General features: G+C 42.9%; 1 protein-coding gene across 2 annotated transcripts in view; it reads left to right on the top strand.

The window, feature by feature from the left end:
• The window catches only part of MSH3 (mutS homolog 3), a 91,870-nt gene that overhangs the window by 35,052 nt on the left and 40,489 nt on the right, over positions 1–16,329 (top strand). For both annotated transcript variants that reach the window (XM_068176658.1, XM_068176657.1), the window contains exons 11-13: positions 4,597–4,681; positions 5,258–5,367; positions 15,319–15,451. In XM_068176658.1, the coding sequence (XP_068032759.1) occupies positions 4,597–4,681; positions 5,258–5,367; positions 15,319–15,451 (328 nt within the window). The remainder of the gene's footprint in view (positions 1–4,596; positions 4,682–5,257; positions 5,368–15,318; positions 15,452–16,329) is intronic.

The following is a 16,329-nucleotide window of genomic DNA, read 5'->3' as shown; positions in this document are numbered from 1 at the left end:
ACATTATAGACTGGGAAGGAAAAGCACTAAATCATAGCATTGGCATTTGCCTGCTGAAGGTTGCTCTAATGGATTTCTGGGGACTGTATGAGCGTCTGAGGGAAAAGGCAAAGAAATACTTAATATCTGAGTGAAGTTCTGTGAAGAAATAAGTAACATTTCTTGAGATAACTTTGTGATCAAGGGCTTGGATTCTGCTGTGTTTCTTTCTAAAGCCTTTGTGCTCCAACTACCCAATACTGAGCTCCACTTGCTGCTTGTAGTGTGTCATGGGGATCAACAAATTGAGCCAAAATATTCAGGAAAACTCAACTTCAGTATTTTTCCCTAATGCCAGTGAGATGCTGTCTAAATACTGAACAGTGAAAGACTTAAGCAAATGATGTCAGGGTCATGAATGTCCTGAATTAGGAAATAGAAGAGAAATAACTTCCATTGCATTGTCAAGCAACTTGAAATTCCTAGAAGAATTCAGGGCAGTGAGCACATACAGATGAGTCGGAGAGCATGAAGTGGGAGTTGTGAGGTAATTTTCAGTTTGTTAATGTGTCACAGGTCTGGATGAAGAAGACCTGTTTGATAGGAGGAAAAATCCATTACACCTCTGTACCTTCTGTGGACAAACACTCTTCTCCCAGCTGAAAAAAAATTCCATTTCAATTTAGTAGGAAGAGTCATGAGTTACCATGTGAGTCAGGGAATCCTCAGTGGTGGGGGGGAAGCAGGTTTGCTCTAATATTTCGATGAAGCTTTTAAATCTACTTTTAAGATCCTAAAAACAAGCAAAACATTACAAAGAAATAAAGATTTCTGCTGCAGCAGGAGCCCAAGCTATGGCTAGGCTGATGTAGAGTTCCAGTAGCAAGTAAAAATAGATTTACTAATGAAAGTACAAGTTTTTGTTAATCAGTGTGTTCTAATACCTTTGCATACGGCGAGACCTTTATTAAAGGCTTTTGTCAAGAAATCAGTACACATCCAGGAGAGGTTTTTAAGTACATTTAGTACCCAGTTTTGTTTGAAAAAATGATCACTGGCATAGCAGTTGCTGAGGAAATGTGTTGTGGCGTGTTCCAGTTTTACTTCTGTGTCTTCCAGCATGTTGGATATGGAGGAGAGAGACTTTGTAGACGGTAGTTTGTAAGTTTTGAACAGTGATGGATGAACTTCAAGAAACGCAGGAAATCTTACACAAAACAAAAAGGGACTCAAATCAGAAGTTCTAGCCCTGTGGAAATGCTCACTAATGAGTTTATACCTGGTTAATTAAATACAAAACAGTCTTGGGCTTGACATCCTTTGCTACACAGATTGTGGTAAATGTCTTTGGTATGGAACCTAATGAAAACCAGTGCCTCTGAAAAATTAAGATATTTGCTTTTACTTCTTAAAGCTTTTAGGGGTTCCTGCATTTCTTGTCTGTGTAAGTTTATTTAGTGGTTTATTCACCGCTAGAGATGTCAGAGACATAGACCCTGGAGCCCTAAAAGGTAATTGAGCAAAGAAAATCTGTTGCTTTCAGGGTGCCTGCAGCTTCACTCAGAAACATTAGAGATTTGGAAAATTAAAGTAGTTGGAAGTTCCTGATCTAAACAACATGCAATCACTTAGGCTGAGATACCGAGTATGAGATTATATGTATTATCTCCTGTGGAGGAAATAATGAACACGGCACATTAAAACCATCATTCACTGCAAGCTTCTCAAGAGGCAAAATCACAGAATGCCAGGCTGTTTGGGATTAGAAGTGACTTTCAAGTTTCTGCAGTGCCACCCCTGCCATGGCAGGGACACCGTCCACCATCCCCCAATGTCCAGCCTGGCCTTGGACGCTGCCAGGGATCCAGAGGCAGCCACAGGGAACAATTCCTTCATGAAACTAAATCTCTCCTACCTTAGTTTAAAGCTGTTCCCCCTTGTCCTAACTGCCTGCGTAGAAAGATGCTCTTACTCTTTGTTATAAACCCTTAAGTACTGAAAAAACGACACAGATGATCCAGTTTCTCCAGTTACACGTAGTAACTGAAGTTTGGGGATGTGCTTTGCTGTCCTGAAGCAGAACAGTAACCGGTCCATACTCGTCATCGTGTGGTCCTGCTCTGAAAAAGTAATTTTATGGGCAGGAACCTCATTCTTATGAGTGTTCCCTGTAAGATTCCTAAAGCTCCCTGGAAGCTTCTGTTCATTTACTCTTTTCCTTCCTCTGAGCCCAGAGATGACTTGACCCTGCCTTGCCACGCTCCTGTTGCGGACTTGCCAGCTGTTTCCTTGGCTTGGGTTTTGTGCTGCAGGAGTGCTCAGACTGCTGCAGGGCTGTGCTTTGAAGCTGGGGTCACAGTGTCGCCTACAGGAGGAGTTTTGGCCTCGTGATCCTGCCCCAGGGACTTCTGAAAGGTGCAGGGAAGGCTGGCAGCAGCACGTCAGTGTTTCACACAAGGCTTGTGCCGAGACCTTTGCTGCAAAACCAGCCCTCACTTAATGGTTACCTGCAACCTCCTTCTGCCATTTGGTCTCTAGATACCTTATAAAGAATGTGGGGTTCTTTTCACATTTTTATCAAGTTCTGATCCCAAGCTGAAGGAAGATGAGTGGGTGGAAGCAAAACATGTTCTGTGCTGTGACATGTGGAATTGTTGGTTGGGCATATCCTGCAGTTGATCTTGGCTGTTACTCATGTGCTCTAAACTCTCAATTACCACAATTAATAACAGGGTGAAGTAACTCAGATAAAGAAAACACCTGGGTAATGTAAGACACACATAATTTATGCTGTGAAAACAACTTCAGCTTGTCTGATCTGAAAGAACTGTAAATACACTGTGAGAGAAGGGTAGATCCACTGTGCAGTGCAGCAGAGTGAGCTGCCTTCAGGCACTCCTGAGCAGCCCTGCTGTGAGCAGAGTGTGTCCTGGGCTAGCTGCTCTAAAGCCAGGAGAGGTGTGGCAGTGGCAGAACCAGAGAAATCCACCATCCTGAAGCTCTGATGTGACAGGGATTCCCAGGAGCATCCTCTTGGCTTTGCAGAGGAGGTGGAAGGGCTTGGCTCTCACCCAGCTGGGTTTAGAGACCAGAGGCTGGAGCAGTGGCAAACTGGGAAACTGCAGTTGGTCCTGGATGCAGAAAGGTGCCTTTGGAACAGCAGATGGGATTTGTTGTTTCATGCAGGGAGTGGGAGCCAAGCAGAAATCATTCCTAATTAATTTTTGCCAGCATCAGCAGTTGTGACTGAGGATAATAAAATGAAGTATTGTTTTGTTGCTTACAATATTGTGTAATTTGGAAAGTGTTGCTGGTTTTGCCTCCAGTGTTTTCTTTTGCTGGTCAACTTCCTTGGTTTCTGAAATAGCACACAAAGCAGAATAATTATGACTATGGGTACAGTTCTGAGTCAGCTGTACTTCCAAGCTGTCATTAAACTTCTTGAGGGCCGTCAGTTGAATCTGCTTTTTTTACAATTCTGTGGAAAATACTTCTAATTTGACCCATTATTTAGGAAAAAAAATTGGTAGCAGGCCCAAGCACCTGCATATGACATAAGTACATAAGATTAGTCTCTGAATATTTCATATTTCTGAAAGTTTTGGTGCTGTTCTTGTTTTTAGTGTAGCAGCAATGCAGCTGTATGTGTCTAACAGGACAAGGTAGAGCATTCAAGTACTTTTCCAGAGGGTTTAAAATTGAAAGCACTGGAAAACTTTTTGTGAGTCAAAAAAATCAAGTAAAACTGCTTTAAATCTTGCCCAGCAAGTGGTTCTGCTTAGTCTAGGGCAGCAAAGAGTGTCCTAGATTCTGTGCAAAGGGCAGTCAGCAGGATGATTAACCCAGACAATCATGGCTTGATTTGTCAGAAGCATTTAGAGAGAACATGGCACTTCACAGTCCTGACTGCTCTGTGTGTGTGTCTGTGTGTGTGTGTGTGTGTCTGAGACTGAAATGATTGTCAGGCCTAATATGATTGCACAGTTAATACCATTATTTTATTAATGGTGATTCTAAAGTAACACACACTTTGGGTTGGTCTCATCCAGTTCTGCTAAGGAGTATCAAAAAGTCAAGTAATTTTGGTCATGATTATTTCATATTGAAACAAAATAAAATGGTTTCAATCTCCCCTATTTCTGTTTTCCTACAGAATTGCACTTGCAGACTGTTTAAATTTGCAGTAGTAATAAAAAGAAATATGTATTTCAATACAGTATTTTGATGATGAGTTGTGTTAAAAATTTGTTCCATTCTTGAATTATTAATTGTTAGTCCTGTCATTGCTAAATTGTAAACTGAATAAATTAACCTGACTGCTCTCTAACTGAAAAGGGTTAGAGAGCAGGAGGGCTGGATTTTGTTCTGAGCTTTGTCAGAGTCATTGTAGGAAATGGGGAAGTGAGTCTGACATTTTATTTTCCCAAGCAGAAAGTTAGAAGAAGTTACTAGTGTTCAGTTCTTTTATTTATTTGAAGAGGTTTTAATTTCTTGCTTGACTTTTAAAAATTTATTTGTGAAGCTGTTGAATTTCTCTAATGTGAGAAACCTGAGAGTGTTTCAGTGTTCTGCCCATGCCCAAATTTGAGATACAACATCTGAAATTCCTCTCCCCAGCAATTTCAAACATTTGTCCAGCGAAGCTGAATACATGACGATCAATGGGACAACAATGAAAAATCTTGAAATTTTACAGAATCAGGTAAGGACATGAGTAACTTTTTATAATAAATGCTGAGATTTTCATGGCTATTTGACATACTTTTCCCAATGATGTTCATCAGATTTGCAAATCTGACCCATAAATCTTAAATTATTTAAAATGGGATCAGACTGAAGGGAGATAACATTTTCAGAAGCATAAATGAAGTTAATCTATACTAGCTTTTATTATGAGTTAGGAACTGTGCTGCATTTTGACAAACAAAGAACTTTCCTGAAGTTTAATTTCTTCAGCAACTGCAGTTGAGTGATGTCTGCAGTAGGGCTTGTTTTTGTGATCCTGCTCAGAGCTTCATGCACAGACTGATTTTAACTGTTAAATTTATCCTGGTCATTTCCTAAGAACCATTTTCTAGCTAAAGGAAAAGCATAGTTAAGTATTTTATGACTCCTGGAGGTTCTTCATGTAAGGCACTGTTGATGAAGGAAATTGATAATGAATGTGCAGTTGCCATGTCTTAAAGCCCAAACACAATGTTTTGAATAATATGAACATCCTCCCACTGCAAAACTGACTGCTCAGGTAAAAATAATTATGTTATTTTCGTTATTTCAGACTGACATGAAAACAAAAGGAAGCCTGCTCTGGGTCTTGGATCATACTAAAACTTCGTTTGGACGTCGAAGGTTGAAGAAATGGGTGACCCAGCCCCTCCTGAAACTGAGGTGAGGTGGTTTCTTATCCTGGGCTGAACCTCTGTTTTCTAGTTGTGACACTGAGTATGCCCAGTGAATTTGTGTATCCCGAGGACCTGAGAGCCACGGCAGAGCCTGCACAGCAGGTGACACAATAGTAGTGATGGGTGTTATATTTAGGTTTGAAGGAGTTAAACTCCTTTGGGCTCAGATAAATGGTAGTGGGTTTGGACCAAGTTAGAAATTCCTCTGCAGAAATCAGAGTGGGCACCATTCTAATTCTGTAGCCTTTTTCAAACATTGAATGAGGACGACCTGGGATTGGAGGTTGTTCTGTTCCGAAATTTGCCAGTTAATACTGGATATCTTCCTAGTATTTACATCCCTAATGTGTTTAATTTCTTCCAATGTAGCTGTGGGTGCTTTTGTTACCCCTGTATACAATGTATTGCACAGGAGAGAGTTCCTTTTTATCAGTCCTGAGAGGTGATGGTTATTTAGCCACTCCAGTTGACCTGTGCTTGATTTACCAGTGCTTTAGAAATGCTGTTTTTTTTAGCAGTATTATGCTGGTTTTCACTCGTCTCAGTTTTGAAATGGACTCCATCTTTTCTGATTTCTCTTGGCAGACTCGGTTTGAGCGTTGTGGTTGAATGTGTAGTAAATAGCAGTGTTGAGTCCTTGGGCTGCATTTGCTCACAGTTTGAGTTTTTGGATCCATTCATTTGGATATGTGTTTCCTGAGCATTGTCAGTGTGGAGTTCACTGAAGTTGTCGCTCTGTTTCCTTCACTTTAGCATACAGGAGATCTTTTGACTTGGTTTTCCACCGTATTTTTCCCCTCTGTTTCACTATTGAAAATAAATTAAGCAGTTTTAATGTTCATTACTTTCTGACAGGTTTAAATAGTGAGATATACCAGTGTTTTAGCATCTTGCTGTTGCTGGTAATTTACAACTGTTTCTTCAGAAGCATTTTTTTTCCTTGACCAAATGTAGTATGTTAAAGCACTCCACTTCTGCAGCATCACTGCTTAATTTTCTTATTAGCCTTTTTCTAATAAGTTAATTTCAGTGGCCCCTTGGTGGTTTTTTTTTTTTTTTTTTTTTTTGGTTGTTGTTGTTTTTTTTGTTTTTAATTCTTCTGATAATAGCTTTCATGTATCTTTCCAACTTCCAATGGCTTTTGATGTAACCATCCTAAACAGCATGGGGGTTAATCAGGGCACTGCTTCACGAAAAGCATTCAGGTGGAATTTTGGGGCCACTTTGCAGGGATGAATGTAAATAAATCAGTTTATTTCCCTGCCTGCCCTCGGGACATGCCGGGTCTGTGTGTGCAGTTGTCAGCGGAGGGAGCCAGAGCACTGAGGATGGCCCTGGGCAGGACCTGGCTCGGGCTCCTCCCCGGGCTGGCCCGAGTGACCACAGCGAGTGACCACAGCGAGTGACCACAGCGAGTGACCACGCCCGTGGGCACAGCAGGCAGAATCTGCTTCCCCAGCACTTCAGGCCCTCTTGGTTAACCAGTGCATTTCGTTTACATTCTCTGTGCCTCAGTGCAGAACCAGCTTCACACGCTTGTGGTTTTGTTTCCTGCTCTCAGTCCTCCGCTCCTTCCTGCTCCTGGAGAGTGATGCTTGGCACTTCCAGGCTGCTGTGGCTGGGGCTCCTCAGTACTGCTTGAAGCTAAAGAAGCTGTTTTGCTCTGTGTACTTCTCCCTTTCTGACTCTCAACTTGTAATTTTACATAGTTAGTGCATCAGGCATCTGGCAATATTGTTCCCAGTAATGCACACAAATGCACTCAGAGAACATTCCATAATTGCAATTCACCTGTGCCTCCTGGAGTGACATTCTCAGAGGAAGTAAGGCTTCTGTACTGCATCTTTTCCAGTCAGTGAGTAGGTGTATCAGGAAGTGAGAGGGTGTAATTACTGCTTTGTGCCTTAGAGTTGAAAATCACTTGGGATGATGACTAAATTTCCTGTGAAGAAACCATACATTAGGGTGAATAAAGATGGAATGTGTACAGACTCATTTGGGCAAACCTGAAGGTACTCTTTAAATCATCAGTGATGCCATACATGTGGAGACAAGGTGTGTAGGTTTGGGAGAAAAAGAAATGGCAGAAGAAAGTTTAACCAAGAGGTGTGTAGTGTCCTCACTTACTCACCTGGGTACACAAAGATTATGAGATAAGAGTCTATCAGTCTCCAGCAACCGAGCTTTTTAGGAGGAATGAGGAAGGTTGTTTTTCTGCAGAAGTTAGGTATTTGTGGGTTATAGAAGTGTTATCTTACCTCTGACATCCAAGTTCCATCGAGTGCCTTTCTCACCTGGTGTCTGTAAGTGGAGTGGAGGAGAAGGAGATGATGGCCTGGAGCATTTTTGGGTGGGGGAAGGCTGCTGTCCCCTCTCAGGCCACGGGGTTCCAGCAGGAAAGGCAGCGGAGCAGCCAAGGGGCTCAGGACAGCTCTCAGCACCCAGTGTTGTGTGCAGTGCTGGAATCTGAAATGCAGGGAACTCTCAGAACTTTGGGCCTGTGAGTCAAAGCTTAGAATTAAACACAGGGCTTGATCTGAGACCTTGGAAAAGGTTTCCAAACTCAGGTGCTGGAAGGGAGAATGTGGATGTATAGTTTAAAGCAGAGACACGTTAAACTAAGTAAAGGAAAAATTAGAGTTTTAGAGTTTAAGGTATAGAAAAACTAAAAGTTGTTACAAAGGTAAACAAGAAGTTTAGAATGCAGCGCTGTAGGTTTGTGTGCCATAACATGATAAGCTAAGAAAGCTTACACTGCAGCATGAGTCCTTACGGTGAAATATTTAAGGTGAAATATTTAATATTTAAGAAGTCCTTAAAGTGAAGTATTTAAGGATTTAAGTATTTAAGGCTTGGGTCAAAGGCATAAATATCCTTGTGGGCACTGTTTCATTGGTCAATAAATCCTTAAAAGGTCTTGTAACTAGAGGTCTTGTGACCTCTGAGCCATGCAGTGTAGATGTGAGCTGAACTCACCCTTCCTGCCCATGTGAAAGATAAGAAAAATAAATCCCATCATCAAAAACAATTAAAAGATCCCATCTCTAATTCCTTCCAAAATTCCCCACAAGTGAATTATCACAGTGCAGCAGTTACAAATAATTTCTTTCCTAATGGGAAATAGATCTCAGAACCCTTGAGGCTGGTGTCAAAGTCAGTGCTTCTTCAGTACCTACATGAGGAGGAGAAAGACAAGGTTCACATGGGCCTGGCTGAGCAAACCTGGCTCTGGTTTTAATCTCTTGTTTTGTTGTTTATTTTGGATGTTGTCCTGTATAGACACTGCCCTGCACATGCCCAGTCTGAAACCTCACCTCTGCAGAATGTGTCTGTCTCTGTATTATGCAGGTTAGCCACTGCCTCCCTCTTCCCTTCCAGACTCTCCTTTGCCTTTCCCTTCCCCAGGTGTCAGGAGTGCTGATTGCCCATCTGCAGCACAAGCACACAAATAAACACTGCATCCTTTCCCTGGCTGGGCATTAATTTGTGTCTGTGCCTTGCTCAGCTGTTGATTCTTGCACAATTCCTAGGAAATCTGTTTTCTGGATGTATCAAACACACAGCCTTGTCACGGCTGCCTGGAGTTGAACAGAGAGTTCAGAACTAACTGGAGAAGTGATTTCTGGTGCCATGGCCAGGGAGGAGGGAGAGACCATGCTGTGGAACTGGGGAGAACCTGGCTGCTGTTGGCCTCTGCTGCAAAAGTGCTTCCTTTGAGTTAAAAAAAAAAATCTAATGCAAAATTTAAAAAGCTTAGGGGTGTGTGTGAGATAAACTGGAAGGCTGTGTGATATGAACATACCAGTTTGCACGGTAATCTCTCTCTTTGGGGTGTTCTCTACAGGTTATTGAGGGTTTAAGTGTGGCAAGCACATTTCTCTCTCTCTCTCAGGATTTTTATAAAGGTGCACAGATAGAGAAATGTGCTTGCCACATTTTAGTGCTTGAAGTCGTTTAAACAGACTGAGTGACCCACAAGTGCCTGGATTGTATTTCTTTAATATTCTTTTGTCTCTCTTAGATTGTTAGTGTTACATATGATGTGCCTGCTTTTATTTGTAGCCAAGATAACCTGAGCCTTTTTTAGTTAAAGCTGATGTTTAAATCTCAAGAAAGGAGAAAATTGTATCTGTTTAGACAGTTGCCAAAAACATGTCAACCTTTGCTTTGTGCTTCAGAGAAACCAAATATTTAATTACCTCTCAGAAACTGGATTTCCATTTTTTCCCTGGGATTCCAGTATACTTTGTCCCCTCTTTCTTCCAGTCCTGGACGAGATGATGCTTTTAAAATATTAAAGCCTTGTCGGGTGGTATTGATAATTACTGTTAGTCTGAATATGCTTTGTCCACAGGAGCTTATAGCAATGTAGCAAATTCAGAGCTGCACAGTTCAGGACTACAGACAGTTCCTTGTCTACTCCTGAAGAAGGGGAAGTGTAAATTAGCAGTACTAATGCAACATGACTTGCTTGGAGGAGATCTATGTAGAACTGGGAAGAAGAGGGTCCCTTTACAGTAAGATTGGCAATGGCATGTCTTTTGTAATATAAAATAATGTCTTGTTCTACTTTTTCTCACTTTGAATTTATGGAATGCTGCTTTACTTATACTTCTATACACAAAGTATAATTCTAAAGGAAAGTCTTTCAAGTTTGACTTTGTCCTTGTTCTCAAAATTAAAATATCAGGGTGGTAAAACAAACTGTCTAAATGTCCTTCTCCCATCTTATTTTGGACTTAAACTGGTTCCCATTTGATACCATCTTCATCCAGAGCAGGACTAGAAGCCTTTTTTTTTCCCCAGCAGTAATTAGTGAATAAAATCCACTGATCCTACAGCAGAGCTAAATTTTCCTCCTAAGAATAACAATTTTATGGAATCAGCGCCAGTATAAAATGCACAAATGCAGGTTACAGCATATGCCTGATATCTCAAAATTGTTGTAGGAAAGAAAAAGATTGCAGCATAATCACATGTATTGATTCATTTTTGCTTAGCTGTGTTTTGGTCCCTTTGCTGTGTCTAATTCCTTATAAATGGAGCAATCAGGCATTCATTCATGTTGGCTAAAGTAGCTAATTTTTCCCTTTTTAGGCGCAAATGGCTGAAATACGTTGTGTATGAGCATAAACAAAAGTGTTTGATTGCCATTTGCATATTTTGGACGTTCTCTTAACAGATGTGAAGATAAAGTTTAGGGTGCTTGTGCACTGCTGCTCAGTATTTGAGATCCATTCAGGGAGATTGTCCTCTCCTGTTGGACCTCTCTGGAGAGGCATGAGACATCAGGAGTTCTGGGAGTAAAATATGTCAAAAGCAAGTGAACAGATCCAGAAGGATGCTTAATATTTTTAGGTTTCACTTAAATTTCACTGCACTATTTTTAAGTACCCTTGTTTGTACTATTTCGTTGGTGCTAATGGGTAAAATTCCAGCGGTCACACCAAAATTCAACAAATCCATCCCATAACTGAGCCAGCTTCTAGCTCAGCCAGCACTGAGGTAAAAAGGCAGAGGTAAGGGTGGCATCCCAGCCTGGAGGGGAAGGAAGCACCCCGGATGGGCAGGGGCTCGTGGTGAAGGGAAGGACGGGGGTCGGGGGGCGTTCACAGAAGGGCACAAATCTTTGTTAGTAAATTGCACCCTTGGCAGGGAATTGGTCTGTCCTGAGTCCTGAGTGGGATGAGCACACAGCAGTGGGTTTGACCAGAGGGACAGGGTGAGAGGGGAGAGAGAGGGAGGTGGATGAGAGGGGGAGAGGAGCAGAGGGAGAGAGGGGTCACGGTGATGTTCCTGGCCCCAGCACCCGTGCAGCTGACGGGGTGTCTGGGCCCTGGGGTGTCACACCTGGGCCCCCCTGCCTGCAGGGACCTCTTCATGATGGCATCTCCTGCCTTGGAGACGAGCTCCTGGCTTTCTGTGCCACGCAGTTACGGGAGGCAGTCTGTTCAGCCCTGTCTGGAGAAGGGCTGGAGAAGGGTGGTCCTGGCCCTGCTGCTCCTGACCTCGGTGCTGTGCTCTGCTGACCTCCAGCAGGCACAGCACGGATGTTTGTCCTGGAAAAGGGCATCCTGCCTCTGCTCCAGCCCCAGCAGCCTTGGCTGGCACTGCCAGCAGCCTTGGCTGGCTCTGCAGCCAGTGCCTGTCGGTGCTGGGGACTTCATCCCCCTGGCCCCCAGGGCTTTATCTGCTTGTTCTTTGGAAGGACACCCTGAGTTTATGGACTGCACAGTGGTAATTCTGCCAGGGCTGTGGGCTTTGGTGGCACTAATTGCCTGTGGTGGAAGGGAGTGGTCTAAAGCAGGGGACACACTGTACCATTTAACATGGTCTTTAACTTAATCAGCTCATCCAAAGTCTTCCTTCGTCAGCCCTGGTCTGAGGGGAGGTCAGAAAAAGCCCCATAATACATAAATGAGTAATTTAAATTACACATTTTCATTCTTTGCAATGCTGCAGTTAGGAGGCTGCTAGGCTTTGATTTAGATACCGTAGTCGGTGGAAAGCAATGCTTGTTGTCTCATACCCGTAACTGTGTTTTTTTAAGGGGTTGAATTCCTGTGACTGACAGGTCTGCACATCACCGTTGTCCTAGAATGGATTTAATAAAATAATCTTAATTGTATACACTATTCTTGAGTTGTATCCTTAGCATGATGAATAAATCCATACTGTGTGCATTTAGCATAAGTTAAGAGATTTCTGATAAATTTATATTTATTTACCTTGTATTTAAATAATACCTTACATGAATGAAAATGTCCTTATTTCTTATATAGCAGATACATTATCAATTTCACTCTGCTTTGAATGTAAAGATATTTCATCACATCTAAAAATGTTGGGTTTTTTTGCTGCAGGAGAGACCAGCAGATCTCTGTTGCCACACCAGCAACCAGCAATCCTGTTTAGGCTGCTCAGATGTTAATTCAGTGCAGTGCTTTCGTGTCTGCAGCCTTCTGCTTTGTCAAAATAATTTTTAGTTCGGGATTCAAACATTTTCTTCGCGTTTTCTAATTTTCTGTATTGTTCACTATTTGGCAGCACAATAATGCAGGGGAGTATCTCATTATTTCACTTCAAGTAGTTCTTTTAAGTGACTGCAATAACAATTCTGCAGTTAGATTTTGTTATGTTTAAATACACTGAAAAGTGATTTTAGTATTGTATTAATGATGCTATTCTTAGATGGGAGGGTATGGCAGAAGTAAGAGTACTGCTTTTAGTCAACTGAATTATGTTACATTATTCCACAGAAGATTGCTTGGAAAATTGGATAAAGCTCAGATTGCTGTCATGGTTTATACAGATGAGAAAGAACAGGCTAATATTGCACCTAAATGCAGCATGAAGCAGTAGCCAGTTTAGCTGGCTGTTGAGTTTCTTTGCATAATGTTAGATCCAGGTTTTCTGGTGCTGGAATTCTTTTCCAGACCATGCAGAGATTGGCAGCCCCAAACTGCACAGAGCAGAACAAATTCCTTCAGAGATGGCTTAGCAACTGATCAGTGTAATACATATATTTATACATTGGCACTCAATAAAATGATTGTTAATTTAAATATTTGTATATTAAATATCTAAAAATTCAATGTTTAAAAGCATACTTTGAAATACATAATCTGTTTTTATGGTATCTCACCCCAGTCCTTCCTTCCTGATGGGTATATGGTGTTTTAGACAATTCTTTGCTGTACTTTCTGAATTTTGAAGCAGGAATCCCACTCGGTTTTATTTACAGGTGGAAAAAAATGGGTCAGTTGGTACTGAATGCCATTTTCCTGGCCCTTTCTTATTTGTGGGATTAAAGCAGGGAAACTGTATGGATGCTTAGTTTTAGATTACTGGAGCTCCAGTAACACAGCCATATGTGAGGATGATTAAAGTGCAGATTAAGCTTTGGAGAGAGGAGTTTTTCAAATATCTGCAGCTCTTTTACATACTGTTTCCAGTTGGCCACATAGTAATAGTTCTGTTTAAATTAAGTAACAAGAGTTCTTCTGCTTACAGTGCTTTTTAGTAATGAAAAATAAAGGTTTTTATCTTCTTGAAGGTACATATGTGTATAACTTAACAGTTCTCCTCATGTGGAGGAGAAGTGTTCCAGGGTTTCAGGTACAGCAACTGTCAGTAATTCTCCATGAAAATGGGATTGTGGGTGGTGACCCTGACCCCTCAGGACGGCACTGCAGCTGTTGGCTGGTGTTGGAGCTGTGTGCTCGGGGTGTTCTGTGGCTCTGCCACCCTGCTCAGGTTCCACCCTGTGACCCTGCTGTCAGTGGGACCTGCTTCCAAGGTGCCTGGCTGCCCACAGGAGTGGGGGGGATTTTAAAAATGTGTGTGTTGGCATTGCTGGAGCAGTGCATGAGGCGTCCTTGTGACCTGCAGCAGGGCTGCTCAAGCAGTGCCTGCCAGGTCTGACCTTCCCGTTCTCCTCAGCCTTGGGGAGTGGGGTGTGGGGAGTGCTCTGGTGCTGTCACAGAGCCTGTCCCCTCCAGGGATGGCAGTGGGACCAGCAGCAGAGCCTGTCCCTGCTGGTGTGGCAGCTGCACCTGCCCCAGGTGGGCACGGCCATCCTGTGCTCCCAGCTCGGCTGCTCTGGGGATCAGGGTGTTGTGTGTGGCAGGTGAGGAGCTGGTATTACTGTGGCATAAAGAAGTGTGACACTGAAACAGTCCTGGCACGTGAATGCTGTTAGATTTGTGTTTGGCTGAGAGCACACCCATGATTTCCCCTTTCACATGAAGTGCAATAAAGTTTTGAGGACTCTTAGATTCAGCTGTCTTCAGGGCCAGAGGCCTCTGACTGCTGGACTGTTGTAATGTCTGCAGCCTGTGGAGGTGCCCAATTTGCTTGATTTCCTCAAGGACACTATTTATGAGCAGCCACACTGGCAACTGGCCTGAAACCTCTGCAGTAGAAGCCACGGGCTAGGCAGGCAATCTTCCAAAAATCTTAAATTTGGATTACATCCTTAGTTCCCACCCCTCTGTGCTGGCTGAGCTCTGAGCATCTCGCTGGTCCCTGAGAATGTGGGCTGCTTTTGCACACACTTGTCTGGGATGTGGAGTGACTGATTTCTCCTTGAACTGCCTGGGTGGATGGGCTTTGGATACACCCACTGACCCCCACTCTCAGTACTTCCCTGGGAGGCAGCAGGAAGGCAGTTTGGTTGGAAAGCAGAAGTGGAGTTACCTCTGCAATCTGCAGCCAGTCCATGGACATGCTGGAAGGATAGAGAGGGGACTCTGTAAAAACTTGGGTGAAACTTGGTGGTACTTGTCCATTTCTGCAGCCCTTTGCTTTTAAGGAAATGATTGTAAGGAACCTGCCAAGTGCTATGGAATCACCTCTTCTCATTAAAAAAATTGTTTCCGCACTTCAGGAGGATGTTTCCATGACTTCAGTCCTGAAATGGGGAGATAAATGTTACAGGTTTTAGCGAAAAAAAAAAAAGGTAGAAAGAGCAACACAGTGCTGATCCAGGCAATTACCAATCACTGGTCAGGATCAGACAGGGGGACAAAATGGTGACGGGTGTCTACAACCTGCTGGGGTACAGTGTGGTACCTGGGGTGCAGGTGTGAGCTCCAAACCCTCTGCCCGTCCTCCAGGCACTTGTCTGTACAGTTGGGGTGGAATCCTCAGGGTTCAGTGTCACTAGCACCAGGAGCACGTGCAGAACTGGGCACTGAAGTGTGTCTTGTGAGCACAGACAGGGGAGAGTGAGCTCATGTCCAGGATCTGGCTTGCGTTTGGAACGAAATCCCAAGATTCTCTGCATTCCTCAGTTCTTCTACTGGCCTACTCCTGAGGATGTGGCATTAGTCAAAGACTAAAATCAACCCAAAACAAACCAAAGGAATGGGTTCACTGCCTCCCCCTTCCCCTCAGAGAAACACAAGTTTTAATTATTGATCTTCTTCTTTTGCAGTGAAATAAATGCCCGGCTTGATGCTGTGTCTGAAATTCTGCTGTCAGAATCCAGCGTGTTTGGTCAGATTCAAAATCTTCTTTGTAAGCTGCCAGATTTGGAGAGAGGCCTCTGCAGTGTTTTCCACAAGAAGGTACACCCATCATTACACTAATTTATTGTTTTCTAAACAGCATCATTCTGTGTTAGTGTACTTCCTTTGGTTTTGCATGCTTCTTTTAAAATGCTTTCTACTTAGCAGGACTGAGGCTGGCATCTTAAAGGGCTGTGGGTTTATAGAAATCAGATGTGGTGAAATCTTGCTCTGTGCTCAGTGGTAAGCTGATAGAAGAAATGTCTGGGTAGGGTTCTAAAGCACATGCTTTGGACTGCTAGTGGTAAGAGGCAAACATGCCCAGTGCTCCCGATTCAGTGTCTGGATTCAGGGAGGTGGGATGGTGCAATAGGCCCTTTTGCCGTGAAGAGTGTTTGCCTTTAAACCAAAGCTTTGCATTCCACATGCTTATCTAAAATCACACGTGCAAGTGGAACCACTTGGCTGCTGCTAATGAATGTTGGTTTGCTTATGAATTCTCCAGTTTGGACCTCAGGTCCACATTTTAATAAGAACCACTTATGAGAGATGAGGCACTGACAATTCTTAGTTGAAGCAGATTAATGTGCCAGTGGCACCTGTGGAGTACTTCATGTTCTTTTATTTCACTGCTCTACTTGGAGGTTTTGACAGGATTTTTTTAGACAAAGGAATAGATGGGTAGGGTGAGAGCAAAGTTGAAATATTTTGGATGGTACAGCATCACGGTTTCCTGTCTCTGAAAAATCTGAAACCCAGTTATTGTACAATTTTTAAAGCCCTGCAGTGTTTGGCTCTTGGAAGGGCTTGTGTGTTTCAGGGAATGGATAGGCCCAGCCATAAGGAGGGTTGTGAAAAGAGGAAGTGTGCACCACTTTGCCCATCCTCTAAAGTGTACCATATTCACATGATAAAACTATTGGGTTTCTTTGTCCAAA

This window comes from Anomalospiza imberbis, chromosome Z (genome assembly GCF_031753505.1).
Source record: "Anomalospiza imberbis isolate Cuckoo-Finch-1a 21T00152 chromosome Z, ASM3175350v1, whole genome shotgun sequence".
NCBI classification, from domain to species: Eukaryota; Metazoa; Chordata; class Aves; order Passeriformes; family Viduidae; genus Anomalospiza; species Anomalospiza imberbis.
Note: the sequence above shows the minus strand (reverse complement) of the source record. Positions and strands in the feature narration are given on the sequence as shown.